This window comes from Fusarium verticillioides, chromosome 1 (genome assembly GCF_000149555.1).
Source record: "Fusarium verticillioides 7600 chromosome 1, whole genome shotgun sequence".
NCBI classification, from domain to species: Eukaryota; Fungi; Ascomycota; class Sordariomycetes; order Hypocreales; family Nectriaceae; genus Fusarium; species Fusarium verticillioides.
The window spans coordinates 2,297,484-2,319,104 of NC_031675.1; the positions used below are offsets into that span (position 1 = coordinate 2,297,484).

At 50.0% G+C, this 21,621-nt stretch overlaps 6 protein-coding genes across 18 annotated transcripts; 4 read left to right on the top strand and 2 right to left on the bottom strand.

Moving 5' to 3' along the window:
• Positions 1-30: 30 nt before the first annotated feature.
• FVEG_01304 (cystathionine gamma-lyase) lies at positions 31-9,193 on the bottom strand. 9 transcript variants are annotated; one of them, XM_018888199.1, is made up of 5 exons: positions 8,442-9,193; positions 8,207-8,381; positions 2,367-8,162; positions 2,122-2,300; positions 31-2,044 (listed from the first exon to the last, which is right to left on the bottom strand). In XM_018888199.1, exon 3 carries the CDS (start codon positions 5,629-5,631, stop codon positions 4,363-4,365), a length of 1,269 nt encoding a protein of 422 aa, XP_018744055.1. In that variant the 5' UTR covers positions 5,632-8,162; positions 8,207-8,381; positions 8,442-9,193; the 3' UTR covers positions 31-2,044; positions 2,122-2,300; positions 2,367-4,362. The 9 variants fall into 9 exon arrangements, with proteins under 9 accessions (XP_018744055.1, XP_018744054.1, XP_018744052.1 ...); XM_018888198.1 differs by having other exon boundaries at positions 2,367-8,381; XM_018888196.1 differs by having other exon boundaries at positions 8,207-9,193.
• FVEG_14805 (hypothetical protein) lies at positions 112-1,040 on the top strand (the record flags this gene model as incomplete). Of its 3 annotated transcripts, XM_018903806.1 has the most annotated exons (2): positions 112-637; positions 698-1,040. In XM_018903806.1, the coding sequence occupies one exon, from the start codon at positions 712-714 to the stop codon at positions 985-987; it is 276 nt and encodes a 91-aa protein (XP_018744059.1). The 3 variants fall into 3 exon arrangements, with proteins under 3 accessions (XP_018744059.1, XP_018744058.1, XP_018744060.1); XM_018903805.1 differs by having other exon boundaries at positions 112-1,040; XM_018903807.1 differs by lacking the exon at positions 698-1,040 and having other exon boundaries at positions 133-408.
• On the top strand, positions 1,756-6,327 carry FVEG_01305 (hypothetical protein). 2 transcript variants are annotated; one of them, XM_018888201.1, is made up of 3 exons: positions 2,101-2,144; positions 2,201-2,618; positions 2,674-6,327. In XM_018888201.1, exons 2-3 carry the CDS (start codon positions 2,354-2,356, stop codon positions 4,032-4,034), a joined length of 1,626 nt encoding a protein of 541 aa, XP_018744057.1. In that variant the 5' UTR covers positions 2,101-2,144; positions 2,201-2,353; the 3' UTR covers positions 4,035-6,327. The 2 variants fall into 2 exon arrangements, with proteins under 2 accessions (XP_018744056.1, XP_018744057.1); XM_018888200.1 differs by having other exon boundaries at positions 1,756-2,618.
• FVEG_01303 (hypothetical protein) lies at positions 8,841-13,783 on the top strand. Its single transcript, XM_018888190.1, has 2 exons — positions 8,841-10,071; positions 10,229-13,783. Exons 1-2 carry the CDS (start codon positions 10,003-10,005, stop codon positions 11,633-11,635), a joined length of 1,476 nt encoding a protein of 491 aa, XP_018744046.1. The 5' UTR covers positions 8,841-10,002; the 3' UTR covers positions 11,636-13,783.
• Positions 12,317-13,930, bottom strand: FVEG_01302 (valyl-tRNA synthetase). The gene is made up of 2 exons (XM_018888189.1): positions 13,554-13,930; positions 12,317-13,496 (listed from the first exon to the last, which is right to left on the bottom strand). Exons 1-2 carry the CDS (start codon positions 13,565-13,567, stop codon positions 12,554-12,556), a joined length of 957 nt encoding a protein of 318 aa, XP_018744045.1. The 5' UTR covers positions 13,568-13,930; the 3' UTR covers positions 12,317-12,553.
• FVEG_01301 (hypothetical protein) lies at positions 13,830-16,424 on the top strand. 2 transcript variants are annotated; one of them, XM_018888188.1, is made up of 3 exons: positions 13,830-14,260; positions 14,320-14,891; positions 14,949-16,424. In XM_018888188.1, exons 1-3 carry the CDS (start codon positions 14,090-14,092, stop codon positions 16,063-16,065), a joined length of 1,860 nt encoding a protein of 619 aa, XP_018744044.1. In that variant the 5' UTR covers positions 13,830-14,089; the 3' UTR covers positions 16,066-16,424. The 2 variants fall into 2 exon arrangements, with proteins under 2 accessions (XP_018744044.1, XP_018744043.1); XM_018888187.1 differs by having other exon boundaries at positions 14,320-16,424.
• The last annotated feature ends 5,197 nt before the right edge of the window (positions 16,425-21,621 follow it).

The window sequence follows — 21,621 nt, forward strand, 5'->3', positions numbered from 1 at the left end:
TTCTTTAAATTATGATACAGGAGTTTCGAAGTGGTTTTGGGAGTCGAATCCCTTTGTCAGTAAAGAGACCTCATGTCTGTTTTATCGGTTTTCGGTAATTTCGAGACTCTTCACATCTGGCAGAGAAGTAAAATGCCCCGTAATTGTATTTTATTTTCCCCCTCTCGCTTTTCACTGAAGAAGCAGCTCATCAACAAGCATAGTGACAAGTGGATGATAAAAGACTTGGTTAGCGCAATTCCTTATCCACCCTTGGTCCGCGTTCCCTTGGCCCTTGTCTCGTCCCATGTAAAGTGCGTCACTCCATTATCCCCGTCACGAACTAATCTGGCCATTTTTCCTACCCTGTTCGGGTGTCAACAGGCTGTTTTCTTCTTGAAGTCACTGGCAGTCTGTGTATGGAGTTGATCTGGAGTTGGTTTATCTTGGCCAGGTTAAGGGGCCACGGCCTGGGAAGTCCACATCGTTCATTGATTATCAATTTCCCACGATGAAACCGAGGCCGGCTTTCAGACGAGGCCTTGTTGACAAGCTTGTGTCAGTTTTCACCAATGAGAAACTTCACTAGCACCCCAGACAGATCAACTCAGCGCCACGTACTTAGTACAGAGTACAGTATCTGTGGCTGCTGTCGTATGTAAGTTGCCCATCAGGGAGGGCATGGCTTCTTGGTTTGGAATTCACCTTGGCAGCATAGAAATATTCAGGACTATGACCCAGCGAGGTTATATGGCTGTGGAGATATCATTCCCTACGATTCGAATCTTCAGTTGTTGGCTACTAAGTACCATTTTACCGGCGAGAGGAGAGAACGGTCAGAGGCTAGATGATTCGAATCCTATCTGTGACCATCAATTTGGTACCACAGCTACCGTAGGAGGTGGCTTTCTTTTGCCTTTGCTCCTGGCAGCTGGAGCTCTTTGGTTGACCAGCCTCAGGGAGGAAAGAAAACTCAAGACCTTGACCCTAAGTGATAAAAATACTTAGATAAATATAGCCTAAGCTTAGGGGACTCTTTGCTAAGTTTATTTTGACACCTTATATCAAGGTTCAGTGTTTTCTTGTCCTCCGAGGGGCCAGCCTCTCATACTCTTATCACGAGGGCTCTTGCTGTTGGCACTCGTTGAGCTAGGGGGGAGCGCGGACGTTGCCCAGGCTTGCAGCTGGACTCTTTTAGCGCCCCTGCACATCGCGGATGGCTAACGTTACTAGCCAGCCGCCTTCAAACTTCACCTCTCCTCAACTGCTACCAAGGGGGCCGTTCCGGCGTTGTCATCGACCTACGCGTACAGCATATGACAAGAGTAGATTTGAGTTGAACTGGCTCTCACACGGCTGGAACCAATGGCTTCATGTTTGTTCCAGTTTATGTCTGCCGATATTCCGTAAAAGCAATACTCCTTTTCTAAGGGCACAACATGGTGCCGTTTTTTCCGTCTCGATCAGAGAGTAATCACGGTCTTATATGAGCATCTCGTTGCATTCCCTAGCAGCTCGGCACGATTTTCCGAGTCCCATGTGGTTTTCTGCCATATCTAAGACAACACAAATGTTCGTCATCATGGAACATTCGTAACACCAACTTTCGAGTCTTCGGCTTTCAGAGGGTTCAACTAGGCTCGTTGTTACCCCTTTTTGTGAAGAGTTTTGGGCTTGCTTTGGGTTGGAGGATTGTTCGTTCCTACTGTTCGACAAGTTCAACTGACTTCCTGGATTTTTATTCCAACATTAGGTACTGTCATATCCCTTTAGCTACCTATATCGTTGATAACACACCTCCACCGCCCAGCTGCTCCTGGGCCACGAATGAGACTCTTCCATTCTTCATCACAAGATGTTTCAGGGAGACATAAGATGAAAGAACCGGGTAAGGTAGGAGCTGGCGTTTCTATCAACTGGAGAGGACATAGGAAAATCACTTTCAGATGGTAGAGGTAGTTGGATCTAGGGTAGCTAACTTCATTAGCGCTCTACCAAATGTAAAGCCTGGAATCAGTGGGGGTGGAGAGCTCCCCTGGCGGCATTAAGTAACGCGGTCGGGTCCCTGCATGATGATCATCTCAGCTCCTGAACTCCATTGGCTGATTGCCCAACCTTACAACTCCAACTTCAACTACCTACCTCCTGGGTACTCACGGCCCTTAGTACGTGTGTCTGACGCTCTCTGCCCCTACGATACAGGCTTGCTGAGCTATGTTAGACAAAAATAAGGGCCTTTAATGCAATTCTCGAATGAACTGTGAAGCCGCATAGTAGCGCTCGATGCACATCAACTGCTGCTGACCCCTCTAATTCCTCCCCTACCCGCAATCAGCCAACTCTATTCGCAGAACCACACAAGACATTGTTTATCATGAATCGCCTACCGCGCGAACTGATCGATGCGATACTTCAGCAATGTATCGAATATGGCCCCAAGAATGCAGTCCTCGATCTTCGGCTCGTTTGCCGCGTCTTCGACCAGATTCTTAAGCCGTTCGCATGCCGGACTCTGGACCTGGAATTCTCGCGCCTGAGCAAGACAAGCGGTATAGAACATCCACAAATAGACGCACTCCAGACGATAGGCTATCATTGCAAGAGCCTATATATTGACCTGATGGTTCTGAGAGATGACCGTGAGTATTCGACCCGGGGCCCGCGCATGTGTGGTGGCTAAATGATCATTGCCAGTGGAAGTCGAGTTCCTTGATACCGTATTTGCACGAGTTCCGTCCATGGCGGACTTTTGTCAAACACTACACAAAAAGTACTGCATGAATGAAACATCGTTCACGGAGACGGATTACTACGAGAAGGTCGAGGAGATGCTATTCTATTGCCGTGACGTTGACCGTCTACGACTTAACCTCCCCTTCCAGCTCGTCGGCCGCCATTGTAACGCCGCCACGATGATCCTGGCCAACACACTGAAAGCCTTTGCGCAGCGACCCGAGGAAGACTCAGCAAAGCTCAATACACTTGTCGTAGAGAATGTGACCGATGTAGCCATACGTCACCTCTGGATGAACCCGATCGATGTGATGAACATCATGAAAGTTTTGGAGGTATTGGAACACCTCGTCTTGACGTTACGGCGACACGAGAACGAGCCCATAACCGCGGGACTATTCGGATCCTGCCTTTGGAACCTTGTGGAGAATGCGGGAGAGCTCAAGAGTCTCTGCTTGGTAGGGATGGACCACGATGATCGCCCACCACGAGGTCTGAAACAGACGAAATTCTGGCAGATGCCTGTCGACGAGTGGCGTGCAAAGTCACTACCGGCGCCTAGTGTCATACACTCCAATCTCACATGCTTGGAGCTCAAGCGGATCGAGTTGTGCCCAGAGGTATTTGTCCGTACTGCGGAGAATTTTGGAACCACACTTCGAGAGCTTTATTTGAACGAAGTATATCTAAAGGTTGAGCAATCGCGCGACTGGAACGAGGATTCTAAGAAAATCCTTTGGGTCGGTATGCCCAACCAACGTCCAGGGGATGACTGCCATTGGATTGCTATGGCGCTGAGATGTGCAACACCACATCTGAGAATCTGCCGAGCATCCTTCTTGGCCTACGACCATTACATGCTCGAAGATATGCCCACACAGCCAGAGTTTGACCTTATTGACCCTTGTGGTCTTGGTCGAAGCATCTCCCAGCGCTTTGTTGAAGTGGTCATGGGAATTCGCCAACCTACGCCTCTCACTAAAGATGCAGTCGAATACCTTCCTGCGGACGCTCTGTTTGACAGTCTTCTTAACAACCTGCTCCCACGGAATCGTGCACTGGGGGTGGTTGAATACGATACTAATGCGTACCAGACGGCTGTCGCAAACTCAACGTCAGAGTGGCAACGCAGCATCGACGGCGTATTCCCAAATTGCAACTCCAACACTCTTGATGAGTTACATTTTATCGCCGAGACAGCATGTGAAGGCATGAGTGAGATACACCGGCGTCGCAACGAGTGGTCTGCCGAGAATAGTATGGCAAACGAGTTCACGGAAAACTTGTTTAATATCCCACCTTCTGACGATGAACATATTTAATGATGAGTCGGGGGCACCCATGTCACGACGAGATACCACGACCCATTGGCTATAGACTACCTTGAGAAATCGAAATAATATTCTTCAGGTAGCTTGTCATTCAAGCCTCAATAACAGAGAGATGCGATTTGCATCAGTCTTGACCATAGCCGCTATATAAAATGCCAACCCAGGGGGGGGGGGGGCCTTAAATGAAGCACGCCCCTATCTTTTTATTTGCTTTTAGACCATCCTCAAACAAAGGAAATAAATCTCATAAGGTGTCATCATAGATCATCTTCTTCTAAATAAACGAAAACCGAATGGGAAAAACCATTAGGACATGCGCCTAGGAGCCGTTGACGCCATTGCCGTTACCGTTGAAACCGTTGGTCTTGACCGCGGATGTAGCCTTCTCGAGGGCTTGGAGAACGTCATTGGTGAGGTCCTGGGCGTCCTCAACACCGCAGCTGATGCGAACAAGGTCGTCGAAAATACCGACAGCCTCACGCTGATCTCGAGGGATACCAGCATGAGTCATGCTGCTGGGAACTTCGACCAGACTCTCAACACCACCGAGACTCTCAGCGAGAGTGAAGATCTTTGTCACCTGGCAGAAACGCTCAGCGGCAGCGTGACCGCCTTGGATGCGGAATGAGAGCATGCCGCCACCCAGACCATCACGATGCTGCTTCTTGGCGATATGTCGGTGAGGGTGAGAGTCAAGACCGGGGTAGTTGACGGCAATGACTAGAGGAGAAGCCTCGAGAGCTCGAGCCACGGCGTCGGCGTTGCGGCTGGCCTCACGAGCTCGCAGATGCAGAGTCTTCAGACCACGGTGAGCAAGCCAGGAGTCAAATGCTGAGGGCACCGCGCCAATGGCGTTCTGAAGGAAGCTTAGACGGTTCTTGAGCTCGTCGCTGTTGAAAGCAGCAACACCCATGACGACATCACTGTGACCGTTGATGTACTTGGTAACACTGTGGACAACGATGTCGGCACCGAAATCGAGCGGATTCTGGACGTAAGGAGACAGGAAGGTGTTGTCAACAACGACGAGGACGCCGTGCTTGTGGGCCTCAGAAACAACAGCTCGGACATCGACAAGGCGCAGGGTTGGATTGCTAGGACTCTCGATCCAGATCAGACGGGTATCGGGAGTAATGTGCTCACTGATATCGACCTCGATCTCTGGTGTGAAGGTCACCTTGACGCCGTGGGCCTTTGCGACCTGAGTGAAGTATCGGTGGGTACCTCCGTAGACATCGGATACGGAGATGACATGGCTGCCGGCAGCGAGACTCTGGAGGATAGTGGCGGTGGTGGCGGAACCGGAAGAGAAGGCGAGGGCGTACTTGGCGTGCTCGAGAGCAGCGACAGCGGTCTCGAAGTTGGTACGGTTGGGGTTGGCGGATCGGGAGTACTCATACTCGCCAACAGGCTTGCCAACGGCGGACTGAGCAAATGTGGTCGACAGAGAGATGGACTCAATCACGGCGCCGGTAGCGGGGTCATGTGGAGCGCCGGCGTGGACGGCGAGAGTACCGAAGCTGTGGACGGGGGACGGAGGGCGAGGTGGGGTGGCCACAGGGTCCGAATTGAGAGGAGCAGCCGACATTGTAGCTGAGGGTTGACTGGAAGTGTGAAAGAGGGAGAGGTGTATAATTGAGCCTCGATAGGGTCTAGAGATACGAGGCCGAAGAAAAGCTGAAGAAAATCGGCGAGTTTAGGTGAAGCAAGGAAGAGAGGTTGAGGTGGGATGGATGTTGTGACAGAGATGTTGATATAGATATAAACTCTGGGCTTTAGCGACAAGCAAGTGGAGGTCCAGGCGGGGCTGAAGGGTAAAAAAAAAAAGAGGGAAAAAAGCCTTTTTTCCCCTTTTCCTGTGTTGCCCTGGTCTGTTGTGTTGTAATGTAATAGGTATGGGGAACGTGAGAGGGGACCCTTTTTATATGAGAGCTAGGTAGGTAGGTAATGTACTGGATGCAATTCTGCTGCGCCAAGTTAAGGTACAGAGAAACAAAGGGAAGCCTCGGTTTGACGCGATCCAGGGTCGAGATGATGCGCAAAAGGAGGAGGGCGTAGAGTTTAGTCCTGAAGGAGCAATGTTGTGTCGTCGATAATAAAACAGACAGAAAGTCTCAGAGGTCTAGAGCAGGTGGGTTTGGAACCTTGACGATCACGTCACAGCAGCCTCTTGAGCAAGGGATCGAGAGTTTCAAAAGTCAAAAAGACAATGATGAGATGTCAACTTGTCGGGGAAATTGACTCAATAGATTAATAATGCATGGCCCAGAGAGTAAATCAACGTAAAAAGAATTAATTAGTGAGTGACTCGCGTGCCAAAAAAATATGCAACTTTGGCTGGGTTGTGTTTTTTTCGTGGTCGGGTATCGGCTCTCGGTGTATAAAGTACAGATCCAAATATCGTCGGCTTAAGGATCATTTAGACAGATTGGGATGCTGGGATTGTGGAATCATGGAAGGGTTCAGCGAAGGAAAAAAAAAGGGCTCTCATGATTTATATCGAATTTCCATTTCTAGCGTCTGGGTTGCACAATTGGATTAGATGAATTGACTTCTATGGCTTGTTCCATTCCAAGCATTTGTAAGTCAAACAGATACACCAGAAGGTAGAACAACGAGGCAATGGATTACACAAGACTCAATTGGTATACATCAAGTCTACTTGCCCCTCCACCCAAGTCCATCTCAACGTTGGGTGATATTTCATGTACAGCCTCGTACCCTGACCGATGGCCCGGATGGCGCCGCCTCTTGTGCCTTTCGTCATCCATTGGATGGATAGAAAGAAAGGAAAACGGCCGAAGTCCAATGCCCAAAAGTGTATGGACTGCAACTGACGGTTTGACAAGTAAATGCCTGTTTGGGTAACCTTGCGGCGTGCCCGAACTGATTCCCTTGGCCTCAATGACAAATGTGGCATGGAAAAGCTGCTTACAGAAGCAGTATCTAGGTATCTGTATTCCATCCATGGCGATTTGGCGCCACTGCAGCAACAAAGGTCCCCTCCCTACCTGTGTCCTTGATGGCTTACATGTATCGGGTTTGTATCATATTATTTCCCTGGCGCAAGGCGCGCGAATAACTTACCATTCGATGTTTTCTATTATTGCCTGTCGGGTTTGCGGCGGGCAGATGCGGTCCTTTCGGCGATGAGTGGAGGGGGGTGTTCTTGTATCCATCATTTCACCGTGAGATACAACGGAGGAAAGTCTTCAAGCGTTTTAGTCAGCCCAGCTAACAGAGAACCTTTGATCGGTGAGGCTCTGGCGCATCATGTGCTCGATGTCGTGATAGAAGGGAGAACCTGTCTTTGGTACGATAGTACGGTTCTCGCTGGCTGTAAGCCGCGCCATGTCTGACATGCAATCTACCTAGTACCTATATGTATAGTTTCACCAGGATACATACTTACTAACTCGCCTACTCGTTTCGGTGATATTTACAGAGTATTGCGCCGATATGGCCGCAACGTTTTCGAGTAACCTAGGTGCCTGCGAAACTCGCGTCACATTGTGTTTATCTGATAATGAGAATTCCGCCGTTTGCTTTGGAATCAGTGCATCAACTCAAGCCGTGATCGTCAAATAGAATCCATAACCGACATCCCGTGCAAGGATTTGTTCCGTTGGTGTGTACAACCTCTTTCTTACCGAACTCTTTGTGTGGCTGCAACACAATTCTTATTAGGTACAGAGGCTGAATGCATTTGTGATTGTCCCGTGTCCCCCGCAAAAGTCTCACACACCTGGAGAAAGCTGCCATAAAAGATAAGCGGTTCCTTGCAGGTCGACGATGTCGTGATTGTTTCGTGTCGTCATGCCCGCCCGGAAATGGAGTCAGCAGATCTAATGCTGGCACCAACAGATTACAGACAAGACCAAATTTAGTACATAGTTTAGTGTGTTTATCGTTCGCCGAGTCTACCAAAGAAGATGCGGTATACTAAATGGGCATGGATTGAGGAAGTTCAAAGATTGTAATATGAAGGAGTTGTCAAGCAAGTGATGGATGTTGGACCGAATTGACAATTCTACTAGGTAATGCCTTAGCCTTGTTTTTCTGCCTTAACCGATAGTCATGACAAGCAGCACCCTTGAAAAAACATCCATTGCATGGCCCCTTGTACCAGTAAGAATAGGTAGTTATGGAATGAGGGGACTAACTCTGGCTTTTTCTTTCAGAGATACATAATATTGTTGTAAAAGCCTTATGGCCTTTAGACATAAAATATGCTAAAGTACCTTATATGCCATACTCTGTTCCCGTGCATTTTGGACACAACCTATATGGAAGTAAAGGTAGACAATGCCTGGACCGGCTGGCTTCTGTTTGCACTATCTACTGTGCCTATCAGCTTTTGCGCCCTCCCTTGGACAAGAGGGGACTAAATCTGCCTACCAAGGTAGGAAGGTGACTAGCCTGTAACAGACATTATGATACGAGTACGGAGTCCGCAGATCAATTTGAAAATGCATCATAATAGTAGTTTAATGCATCCATCAATTAATCTCGAAACGTCATCCAAATCTACAAGTAGTTACTAGATGTCTTGAATCCTTCATCCTAACCCTCGGAATAACCACATCCCCGACGGCTCAACGTTTTCTCAGTCTGACAGGATGTCGGTGGTCTCATTGGACGCCATCGTCCCGTGTCCCCAAAAGATGGGAGATCTCATGATACGATCGGACCACCAAACCATCCCAATATCCGACAGAGGGAGAACCCACCATATTCTGCAGTTTAGGTACAGTACCTAGTACCTCTCTTGGGCGGAAGATTAATATCTTGATGCATCCGTTATCTATCTACCCGTCACAGTTGCCATTGACGTCCAATTAACACAGCCTCAGCCGGAACAACTTATCTCATCCGATTGACATCAAGATGAGTCTGAGCTGAAGTGGCTTTGAGGCTGTCATGTTGGTTGGAATACGCCATAGTACGCCTGGATAGGGATCCATGCGTAATCTTTCAGTCTGTGTGACCTTTTTGCAGGTGTCTGAGTATGGATGTCTCTCCCGTCACAGGGTCCTCTACGACCTGTCTGTCTGTCGTTCAGCCCATTGTGCCATAGAGTTTAAGATGATCAAAGAACTGAAAACCATCTGGTGGTATCCGGGCCGTCCTCATCCTTTTTTATGTTATCCTCAGTCCACCTGCCTACGTGGTCCCTTAGGCGAAGGGCGAAGGGCACAATCAACAAAGCGTCGATGTTCGGGATCCACAACGAGAAGCTGATACCAACAGCATCCCCGTCATGTACAGCAATAGGTATCAGGAGGGCTCGGGGAGCAGAGCAGAACAGAATGGACGGGGAGCACACGACAGGACAGGGCCCATATCCCTGTCCTGTTGACTTGCTGTGGCAGTGCAGCCTTCCTAACTCCCATCTAATTCGCTGTAGATGTCAACAGAAGGCCATGACAGGTTAGAACTGCGCTGAACCAGGGCCCTTACTCGACTCTCCAAGCTCCACTAGGCTGTCCTGCCGACGGGACCGCCCCTCCACTCCATGGTGCGCGGTGGCTGCTGGCTGCATCTCTTCTGCCCTCATTTGCATCTCATCACATCACAATAGCACCAGAGTCTCCTTCACCGCACTTGCTCGAAACGGGGAATCTCAGCAGTAACTAACTGCCAGCTTCTTCTGCCCCCAAGTTCGAAAAGCTTTACCGTTTCGTGCTCAACCACGATTTCGCCTCTCTTCGTCCTTCAACACGCGTCATGGAATTCTCTTCCTTATAATAATCTCTCTTCCTTCTCTGCTCTCTGCTGTTGCTTCTCCTTTACCCAAAGCCAACCGTATAGAGAGGCCCCCTGCCTCTGCGGCCATGCTGCGATTCTACTCACATTCCAGGGTCCTCTCCATACGTTTCCAGGGAAATTGTTGACAAGCGATACGTGAAACAAACAAATTACATATCTCTTCCTCCTTTGCCCCCTTTCTCAATCCATCATGCCTCCTCGACGCTCCCACAAAAAGTCTCGGGCGGGTTGTCGGAGGTGCAAAAATAGGAAGATAAAAGTAGGTTTTACCGGTCCTCTGCTTATGCCTCAACGCATCGCACCATATTTCGCGCTTGTCGTTCAGACATAAACATTCTTCGCATTGGCTCGAATCGCCCTCAGACTTATGATCTTTTTGGACGCCTGGGCTGACTCGAAATTCCCATTGGTTGTAGTGCGACGAGGTTCACCCACGATGTGGTAACTGTGCCAAGCACGGAGTTCCTTGCGATTTCAGCAACCCCGATGTCCTCGAAGAACTTGCTATATCAACTAATACCAGTACTGAGAGCATCGGCGCACCTACTCCCTCGCCTGCGCCGACCGTCAACTTCAATTCTGTTCCCAGAACTCCGCTACCACGCCCACGTGCCCCTTCAAGTCCAGCAAGAGCGCCGCGACCAAATCCTTCTCCTCCGACTTCCGTCTACTCGCAACCTTCGATAAGCTCGTCCACCAACACCGTAGATCATGGCGAACGAATGCTCGAGCTGCGTTTGATGCATCACTATACAAATGTCACCTCCAAGACGCTCCTGACCAACTCGCCTGCCGCCGAGGATATCTGGCAGCGTGCCGTCCCACAGATGGCCTTCTCTGGCAACGGCAAGACGTATCTCGCCGACGCCATCTTGTCTGTCGCAGCCCTTCATCTACGTTCAATGTCTCCGAATGACAAAGCATTGGTGCGCGCTTCACATGCCTACTCGGCCTCCTCTCTTTCTGCATTCGGGGCGTCGCTGGGTTCGGGCATTACGCCTGACAATGCGGAGGCTTTGTTCCTCACAGCGACGCTCATTGCTTTCCAAGCAAGTGCCTCGCGCATCTTTGTCAAGGACGACGGTGATTCTGCCCCTGGGGATTCAACGAGCAGATATGTGCCGCCGCTCTCCTGGTTCCACGCTTTTCAAGGCGTCAAGACCGTCGTCGCAAACTCGTGGCAATGGATCCACCACAGCGACATCGTCAAAGTTGTCATTGATTCACAACCTGGTTTCCAACTGAACCTCAACCCGCGCTCGCCTGACTCATTCTTCGGTCATATGCTAGAAGGGTTGAACGATGAATTAATGAACGAAGATCCTCGTTTGCTGTCGACTACCACTCAAGCTTACTCACATGCCGTCAGCGTGCTCAACTGGGCGCATAAAAACTATCACGCGGCTGCCGCACTCACCTTCCCTGCTACTGTTTCGAAGCGCTACGTTGATCTTGTTGATGCAAGGCGCCCCCGTGCTCTCGCCATCCTTGCTTGCTTCTTTGCGTTGCTGAAGCGAATGGATAACGTATGGTGGTTGCAAGATGTGGCTCGTCGAGAGGTCATGGGCCTAGTCAGCTTATTCGAGCCCGGATCTAAGTGGTGGCGGCACCTTGAGTGGCCAATAAGGATCGCTTTGTTGGATGGCAGCTCTATCCCACAAGACATCTGGGGCACTGAACTCGAAGAGCAGGCGCCAGAGCAACAAACTGTTGGCTCCATGACACAGCACATTGAGATATTCGCCGAGATGTTACACCAGCATGCGCAGCCTCCTATTCCCATCGCGGACGAGGACCTCATCGTTCCTGACTCACCTGACTGAAGGATCGTGGCAGCTATGCAAAGCCATGATGGCCGGGCCTTAGGGCTTAGAGCTGGTCTCGCGGCCCTTTCAATATCTTGTTGGTAACCAGCTTCAGCATGTCGCTAGTCAGCAAGAAATGCTTTCCATCAGCAGTCGACATTAGAGGACGGCCAACATCCCTCCACTTGATGATCCACGACCATTTCCTCGCAATTGGAATCAGTGATTATGTCACGACGAGATGGCCCGAATGACCACTTGTGTAGGAGAGTATATAGCGCCTTACAGTCGGACTTGATTCTCGGCGTGATAATCTACCGAGTAAGGAAAAGCTTAATGTTCGAGATTCTTTGCCAGGCACCCACAGGACTTGGCCATTGTGTTATTCAGCATACTGGCAAGCCCATCATTGATCATGACTTACGAGTTGAAAGGGTTCAGCCAGGCACGGGAAACAGTACAATTATATCAAACACGCCCAACAAATGTTTGGGCTTATGGTTTCAATGCTCCATATTGCATACCCAGCACAAGTGTCCAGGCCGTCGCTGGAAGCGGGGCCTTCCACTTTGGTCTCGGTTTAATTAGTATATAATGTCGTTACAAAAAGAGAGATGCGATTCGGGGCCTCGAATGTAGTAGTCATGTATTTGATATCGTTCAGCGAGCGATCCTTGTAATGATTGGGACATATAAAGAGCACTAGTCTTGCCTCAAGCAGTTGTATCTAGACAGTATGACTGACTTTCAGAGGAGAGATGACAGCATCGGGATCATCATGCCCAGATAAATGACAGCAATATCAGAAACTTCAATTAGAGATACGACAGGACCTGTCATATCTAGGGATGGAACCCAGTAAATCAATGATTGACGTGGCCTTTACAAGACCTTTTCCTAGACGCCCAACTCCAAGCATGCAATGCCATACATGTACTATTGCTTTATCCTCTTGGACTCCTCCTTCTCCTCAACGACATCCACCGCATCTTCGGCATCCTTTCGACTTCGCTTCAGACCCTTCATCTTGCGGAGCTGCAGCTCGCTGAGATCCTGCTTGCCCAGATGCACGCGGCCAATCTTGTCACCCATAGAATCAGTTGTGATGTTCTTCTTGGTGCGCTCCTCGGTCCCGCGAGGCTTCTTTAGGGCCTCCTTGAGCATCGACTCATCGGGCTCCCTGACTCGGCCGACACGGAAATCCATGCGAGGACCAATCTCCTCAACCTCGACACGGGGAAGACGCTGGCCTGATCGCTTGGTGCTGATGGTGTAGACTCGCAAGTGGATAGCGGGCTTAACATCACCGTCGCCAGTGCTATCCTCTGCGCTAATGGAGATGATGTACTGGAGACCCTCGACGTCAATCTTGTCGCTGGGCTCGCCCTTGAAGAAATCAAGGAGCATGCTCTTCGCAAGGGTGAACTCGTTGCTGACAGGGCTCTCGAAAGCAGTACCAGCGAACAAGATCATGGGCCGCAGGCCAATGGCGAATTTCTTCGTCTTGAACTGAGCAATAGCACGGAAGCTCTCTGGGTCGAGGTAGAGCTCAAGCATGTCAAGAACCTTGTAACCAAAGGTGCGAACAAAAGTCAAGGTGTGAGGACGCTTCTTCTGGCTGCTACCAAAAACGAGGAGACTGGCGTCGTTCTTTTCGGAGAAAAACTCGAGCGAGGCGGCGTCGTCAAAGGGATGGATGGCGTTCTTTTTGGTGAACTTCTTAGCGAGAGGCTGGCGCATCTGATGAAGGTCATTGAGAGCATCCTGGATTATCTGAGAGCATGTTGTTCCGCGGAGGAAGAGGCACGTCTTGGGATTCTCGTTTGCCTTGGGTTCGCGCTTTTCGAGGGCTCGCTTTGAGCGCGCATTGCGAGGTTTACTTTATGGTTGTCAGTTTACGAAATCATACTTGTTATGAACAATCGGTTTGACATACACTTGTCTGAGCATCTTGTAAATTGGGAATAATAGATGTCCTTGAAAAGATCGGTGATGAGGCTTCAAAACTGAGAGGTTGACTTGTAGGTAGCCTTTGGAGAGTAGGACCGAGGAAAAAAATGTTCTTATCGATAAAGCCTACACGCTACTCACCGTTCACCGAAAGTAACGGTCCCCATAATAGTCCCCCTTTTGCCTTGATACCTAGGTATGCTCGGTGAGGCCCCTGCTCATGGCCACCCCGCAGTCACGTGCGGCACAGTTATCTTCATATTCGGTAAGTACTGCCGATAAAGGTAAAGAAGACGGCGGAGCCTCGGTATTTTCCCCGCCATAGTTAGCGCGGGCATCACTTCGGGTTTCGCTACCTCACAGTAGGAGTTCGACCCTCTTCCATCTGAACTGTAAACTACAACTCATATCTTCTCAATCAATAAAGCGAGAACTCATCATCGACTCCAAACTCTCATAATTTTGTTTTGCTTACCGACATACCCGATCACTCAGGACTCATCCTACTGAACGTTAGCCGCCATGTCGTTTATGGGTGGCGCTGAATGTTCGACATCTGCGAACCCCCTCAGCCAGCTTCATAAGCATACTCAGAATGACAGAACACTCCAGCAAGATCGTCTAGTTGGTCGAGGGCCTGGAGGACAGCTCAATGGATTTCGAAGCCAGAGCGCCAATGCGCCCCAGGATGAGGTGCGCTGCCATACAGGGCTGTTGAAGCTATTACTAATACACCAATCTTGATGCTGTAGATGATGAACGGCTTCCTTAACCAAGGCCCAAACCTCCAGCAAGAATTCCCCATGCAGCCGGGCCAGATGGGCCCTCTTAGCCCAGCCCAATCCCATATGCGAGCCAACTCGGCGTCACCAACATGGGCGCACGACTTCAATGGCCAGCCAGCGATGGAGTCAGCTTTCCAGGCGCCACCTGCTGCGCAATCGCAATTTACCGCTGACGAATTTGCCCGTTTTCAGCAGCTTAACACACAAGGTTCTTCCGCGAGAGCGAGTCCGATGCAAAGCAACGTGCCTAGCCAGATGAACCAACAAAGACCCATGATGGGCGGCATGATGAACCGGCCGATGGGCTACACTCCCATGTTTCAACCTATGTACCAGAACCAACAGCCCATGCACCAACCACAACAGCAGGATCTCAAGGGCAAGGGCCGCCTCGTGGAGCTCGACGACCACAAGTGGGAGGAGCAGTTCGCCTCGATGGAGCTGCAAGATAGTGATAAGGCTAAGGAACAAGAAGAGGCAAATGCCGCAGAGCAGGAGCTTAACGAAATGGATAAAGGCTTGACGGCCGAAACTAATGAGTTGGGTGACTTCGAATCTATATGGAGAGGAATACAAGCTGAGACGGCTGCTTCTAGACAAGACTTTGATCAATTCGATACCGAATGGAGCAACAACATGATGCCCGATTTCGAGGGCATGGGCGACTGGGGCCGCCTCGGGGACCCGGCTGTCGAAACCTACCTATTCGAACAAGACAACTTCTTTCGCGACGAAAAGAACGCTTTCGAGGAGGGTGTACGCATCATGAGGGAAGGCGGAAACTTGTCCTTGGCCGCGCTGGCCTTCGAATCCGCTGTTCAGCAGAATCCTAATCATACCGAGGCGTGGGTTTACTTAGGAACAGCCCAGGCGCAGAACGAGAAAGAGACAGCAGCCATTAGGGCTCTCGAGCAAGCCCTGAAACTTGACCCCAACAACTTGGCGGCCTTGATGGGCCTGGCTGTATCGTACACCAATGAAGGATACGACAGCACAGCATATCGAACTCTTGAGAGGTGGTTGTCCGTTAAGTATCCTAACATTCTCGACCCCAAAGACCTACACCCCCCGGCAGAGATGGGTTTCACAGACCGGCAGCAGCTCCATGACAAGGTGACAAATCTGTTTATCAAGGCGGCCCAGCTGAGCCCGGACGGTGAGCACATGGATCCCGATGTGCAAGTAGGCCTTGGAGTGCTCTTTTATGGCGCAGAGGATTATGACAAAGCTGTGGATTGCTTCCAGTCTGCCCTCCACTCATCAGAAGCTGGTACATCCAACCAACAGGAGCAGCTTCATCTCCTCTGGAACCGCCTCGGCGCGACTCTTGCCAATAGTGGACGCTCCGAGGAAGCCATTGCGGCCTACCAGGAAGCCCTTGCTATGGCTCCCAACTTTGTGCGAGCCCGCTACAACCTAGGTGTCAGCTGCATCAACATTCACTGCCACCATGAGGCTGCCTGCCACTTCCTGGCCGCTCTGGAGATGCACAAGGCCATTGAAAAGTCCGGCCGGAGCAAGGCGTACGAGATTCTGGGCGATAATGCCTCCGGTGTCGATGAGACACTCGACCGCATGTCGGCGCAAAACCGGAGCAGCACCCTGTACGATACCCTCCGGCGTGTCTTTACACAGATGGGTCGCCGGGATTTGGCGGAGAAGACGGTTGCCGGCGTCGATCCGGATGTGTTCAGACCGGAATTTGAGTTTTAGGTCCTCACGTCTTTTATTTTTGAATGAGTTGACTTGCATGAAGGAGCGGTCTGCCGGAAGGAAGTTTGGACAGGACTCAGCAATAGTGCGTTTGCTGTGGAAAAATGACTCTGGCCTTAGTTTGGATGTTATATATGAGAGACATGCATGGCCCTGGAAGAAATTGCATCGCAGTGATGTAGTCCCTGGAGCAACGATATCATATAGTGTATAACCACTTTACTCTCATTTATCGTGCATCAATGTCTACGAATACCTACGCCAAGTTCCATATACATTGCACCTATGCATAAATTGACGCCAAGAGCCATTCTTATCTCTGATGTGGGCGAGTGATCACTGCCGCATGTGGTTGTGTCGACAAAGATGGAGGGCTTTTCCCATTATCAACTCGATATACACTCGTAAGGCTTTGCCAATCATTCGAAGCGCTCTCGATGCCTGTGCTGACACGCCTGAACATCTAACAAGCTATCTTTATGTGCAGGTCAGTCAGAATTGGAGCGTGTGAAAACTTTTGCACGGTTCAAGGTAAACCCACGATATCGGGAAAGCAAAGACACATCTGGAGTGATACCTTGAAGTCTAGACCAGTATGAAAATGTTTACTCTCAATGCAGTGACGAGCAGATGCTGGAGAGGTGAAACCTTATTTTACTCTTCCCACTGGCGATTCAATCAGGTTTCATAACGTTACACCAGATGACTTGCACGATGGCATTAGGACACCTAGACAGCCATATGATCAGCTTATGGGTCGACGGCCAATGGTATGCATAACTCGTCGGCGCGACTTCGATGGCCCTATGGTAGGTACACTGGTCTATGTCTAGCTGAACGGCCACACATCTCGAGACACATTGAATGCTTTACCAAAGAGTTGGGCATGGGCAGAGGTGATCTGAGCCATACGCCTTGATGAGCATGAGAGAGTGACATCTCGTTATCATTTCCTCGTATTCCCACTTAACTCTCCCTCATCTCCGTTGACTTAGTCTTGCCTTTGTTACCACTGGCCCTGTTGCCGAGGTAGTGAGTGTGGAGGCCGAATAGCTCTCCGGGAAGAGAAGTGCGATCTTTCGGGTATCTTCAGATCAATAGGAAGCCAACTCCGTGCCGTCTGTTATTACAGGTCAAATATACTTTCATGAAAGGCTGATGCATGTCTCGCCAGAACGAGACTCGACCCATGCAGCCGCTATAGAGCCCACGGCGGCAGCTGGATATCAGACATTGAGCTTCTTCTCCGAGGTGGAGAAATATTTGAGATGCAGGAGGCTAGAAAGGTCATCCGACAGGGTCGAGGCTTGAATACGCAAGGGGAGAAGCAGGCTGAGGAAATGACTGGACCATGTTGCTGGCAAAAGCAAAAAGTATGAGACAGGTCCCAGGCACTTAACTGACTTGATTGGGCTGAGCGAGACATCTATGTGATGAACGACAAGAGATGCAGCACGCAAAGTCTTGCTTGCTCAAATCAGATTACGTGTCGATGGGATGCCGTATGGGTGCTTTGGGAGACACATCTGTCAAAATCGTGATGCCATGCGATGCATGTTATCTGACTGAGGGCGGCCAAGACACCGGCCAGATTCTGCAGAGAGCTTTGGCCCTCCCTACATTGTCCTTGACAAACCCTTGCCGCCAGGACCTCCAGAAGCAACGCATCCTTCACGATCTCATAGACAGCCCTGGCAGCCATGAAGCGAGTTATACAAGTTGTTGAATGTTGGCCAAGATAAGCAGGGCTGGCGCCCACACAATGCTGTTTGGAGATTCCGCTGCATAACAAGTCTCCTGCCAGCCGACAAACCTATCTTTTGGCCGACCTTCCTTGAGATGGCGCTTTTGGACTTGGAACTTATGACGGGCATCCACGGGGCTCTCACCATAAGGTATCGAGAGGAACGGAGGGCGTTGAACTAGTCACCCAGTCTAGGGGCCCCAGATTCGATCCAAGCGTCAATATGCTTGATCCAGGTGCAGAAGTGATGATACTAAAGTTAGTCCATCACGGACTGGCGTGCCCCGGGATAAGGTTATGTATCGTACAGTGCCTCACCTATCTTCTGGTAAGCAAAGTAGTCGACAGCAAGAACCTGGGCTCACAAACCTGGATGGTTTACCAACTTGCGTGCGGAACAGAATTTTGAGAAAGAGATGCAGCTGTGGTATTGTCATTGATGTGCGAAGTAGCAACTAACTAATTTGCTTCCATGTTCCCTGAGCACGTCGCCATTACATGTACTTGTGTGAGTACTCACTGTTGCAGCTGACCGCCTATCTGTGTCTCAGTGGCATGTGTTAATTAACTCGGATTGTTCGTCAGACAGGATATTGACTGAGACTGTGATCTAACGTTAGCTAAAGATCTGAGTAAACTTCGTTCTGCGACATGGTTTTGGTGGATTCGCGTCAATGGAGAAATGCTATCTTGTCGATCCGTGGCTGTCGTTTCATGCCGCCATTCAATGAATTGAGGGTTATTTTCTAAGAGTGTCAAACAGCATCGTCATCATGTATCTATTGATTGAGGACAAATCTGGCCCTCACCAGCTATAACCCTATCAATGATGATGAGCAAGATCAAACGATGGCCTCCAAGGATACTGTACTGCAAAACATCCACTAACGATAGTTCCAAACTTTGTTCACTTCGTCTGTTCTTGCGAAGTGCCTAGGCCTTACCAGACGGCTGGGTCCAGAGACAGCCTGTGAACCCACAAGTTTCTGAGAAGAGCAAGGGTATATAGCGTCGACAAAACGAGGCTTTAGCACGATGGCCGACTCCCCGCTATGGATGAATTCAGGCGTTTTGGTACGACAGCCAAGAGATTGGAGGGCCCATTCATCTGATGACAATTATTCTAAACACAGAGCTGAAGGGGCTCCAGATCTCAAGTCTTCCGTGACTAGCCCCGATGAATTAAAGCCGTGATTCACCAGTTGCACTGTGCCCATAGCATTGCACAGGGCTGATGAGGGGAGTGGGACGTGGGATGAAAAATCGTGTGAAAGAGGAGGGACTGGCTGCATGGTCTTCCACGGGTATCACTTTGATCTGGTTCGTCAGTGATGCACTGTGTAACTAAACAAGCGAGTCGGCGTGATAATGCATGGCCGTGCCACTTCTATCAAGACAAACAATCGTTGTCTGGCAAATATATCAATTACCGAACCGGCACTTACCGTGGTATGTTAATCAAGGCTTCTCACCATGGCGCCAAAAGTTGAGCGCGGCATGTCATAGGTCAGTTGGTGTTGATTATGTGCAGGCCACATTGGATACTTATAGGGGACTCGAAGCCCAAGACTGGACAGCTAGCAAAAGCTGAAGATTGCTAAGCACGGATATGCCATCAGACCCTCGTTGGTGTTTTTGAGCAACCCATGCTGCCGCAGTATCGATAGATGTCGTCAGTTGCTGGGTAATGTAATTTCAGATCCCATGGAACGTTGTATACTACGTAGATGCCCTGACATGGGAGCCATACATACTCACCAATCATGGCCTTACTATCCATCCAATCAGGGGAATTGACTCGTAACAGGGATTGCTGTGGGACGCATAGCAGAAGCAGTTTTCAGCTACAGTCTTGCAGCCATGAGTCGGCTGGAAACCTCAAAGTAGAGATCGACAGCGTTGGCTTACTCGCCGAAAAGACGATAAGGATCCCCGGGAGAACATCCCCGAAAGCTAGGTCAAGCTGCTGGGTGTTTGGGACATCAAGTGATTTTGGGTACTCGCTTGATGACCATGGCTAGCGTTGGCCTCGAACTGCGGGAGTGAATTTGTCTTAATAAAGAAGGGGCGCCATAGTTCAACATTTCTCAGCGGTAGGACATGCGTTGCCGCGTTGCAGAGTATAACCAGGTTCGCCATTGACTTCGGGAGTTACGTCTGATATCCCAGCATAGCATTCGTAATGAACAGTCTGTAAGCGAAAGCAAGAGACCGATTCCGACTTGTTGTATATAACATCGCATGATATGGTTTGTGTAAAAGCGATTTCTCTGTGTGTTTCGCTGCAACTTGGACCAAAAGTGCGTGTCCCACCGAAGGTCACTATAAAACGGTAAGGTGCATGAGCTGAAGCAACAGCGTGAGCAATGCTAAAGCAATAGCTGACCGAGAAAAGTAATTAGTAACATTTCATTGTTCAAGTTGAGAATCGAGTTAACCGACTTGAATAAAACGGACAGGATTGGGTTGTATGGTCAAGAAAACTCCAAATACCTACCTGCCCGGGTGAGGGGGGGTCGCTAGTCACAACAGCGGCTAGATCTCTTGGACGCGCCCCGACACGTGCGTGGAGTGCGTGAGGGAACAACAGCGTTCTCTTTGCAAACGTTGCTAGATACAAGCAGCAATGATTGGCGAAGGCTCACAGTGCACAATTATACCCGATTGTTTCATGGTGGTAACACTTATGAAATTTTGAGCATGACAAGTTTTGTGCGTATGCTCTTTACTTTCCATTCTAGGAAAGATGAGCAAGGAAGTTATCGGGGCGAACCAACTATCTCGGCCGGGTCCATGGTCCAATATGACATTCCCAAGGTCCTCTGATCTGCCACATGGCATCTCGCAAACTTGGGGCGGTACCTGGGTACGTAAGCCCAGTCGCTGCGCGGCACGACTGCGCTTACGGGGGGATAAAGCAAAAATACATCACGCCCATGTGCACTATTTCTTGCAATACATACATACGTTGTATTGGGCCAAGACTGACTAGTGGACCAGTCGATCTGCTTTCTGAGAGATGGCCCTCACGTGGCTGCGGAAGATCGCGCATGTGGTACTGGGGTGCTTAGTTGCTCCGCTCCATGCTCATCAAACATAGGGGGGGTTAAACTTTGGGGGCGAGGTAAGCGATGGAGGGGCCTGAGGATGGTGATGAGCTAGTCCCGTGCTAGCTCAAGGACATGGGCCGTGAACATATCCTTGCACCGCGGCATGAACCTCGACAACCATGCCATCTGATGGGGTCATGGATACGCTAGTGAACGGCGCACGAGGTGCCCCGGCCTTGGTGCAAGCCACATTTACAAGGCTTGCTGGTCCTGCCTACCGAGCATCTCATATTCTCAGTATGTACCTATCACACAGGACACCCGCAAAATCATCCGCAACGAGATGTAATTGCTGCACACAACAACACTGTCCGTGTACCCGTACAGTATTCATAGGGACAGGGCGTTCTTTCCTATGTCGTCCACAAGGCAGACTGGGTGTGTATTAGCTCTTCTATCTGTCTGAGACGTGATGGAGGAGTTGCTGGTCGTAATGAGCAATAAGGGTTTCGATGAGCCCAGTTGATTCTGTCTGTATGGAGCATGCTTATCGCTCTTACATATCCATCATGAATTCACTTCATGGATTGATCCTTGTTATACGTGGTCGACCAGTAGCAGGAATGGACTCTCGCCGGAAGTAAAGTACGGCCGGATATGCACAGTGCGGTCCCGAGTCTCTGGCGGCAGTTGGGCAAGAGTTGGCATGTGGATGACTGCATCCCGCATCGTAATCGGCACATAGGGTGCCGATATACGTTG

Excerpts from the sequence above, each read along its gene's own strand:
- FVEG_01305 (XM_018888200.1), top strand. The coding sequence starts at position 2,354 with ATGAATCGCCTACCGCGCGAACTGATCGATGCGATACTTCAGCAATGT. Across the intron at positions 2,619-2,673 it reads GATGGTTCTGAGAGATGACC|TGGAAGTCGAGTTCCTTGAT; the intron begins GTGAGTATTCGA and ends GATCATTGCCAG.
- FVEG_01304 (XM_018888197.1), bottom strand. The coding sequence starts at position 5,631 with ATGTCGGCTGCTCCTCTCAATTCGGACCCTGTGGCCACCCCACCTCGC.
- FVEG_01303 (XM_018888190.1), top strand. The coding sequence starts at position 10,003 with ATGCCTCCTCGACGCTCCCACAAAAAGTCTCGGGCGGGTTGTCGGAGG. Across the intron at positions 10,072-10,228 it reads GCAAAAATAGGAAGATAAAA|TGCGACGAGGTTCACCCACG; the intron begins GTAGGTTTTACC and ends CATTGGTTGTAG.
- FVEG_01301 (XM_018888187.1), top strand. The coding sequence starts at position 14,090 with ATGTCGTTTATGGGTGGCGCTGAATGTTCGACATCTGCGAACCCCCTC. Across the intron at positions 14,261-14,319 it reads CCAATGCGCCCCAGGATGAG|ATGATGAACGGCTTCCTTAA; the intron begins GTGCGCTGCCAT and ends TTGATGCTGTAG.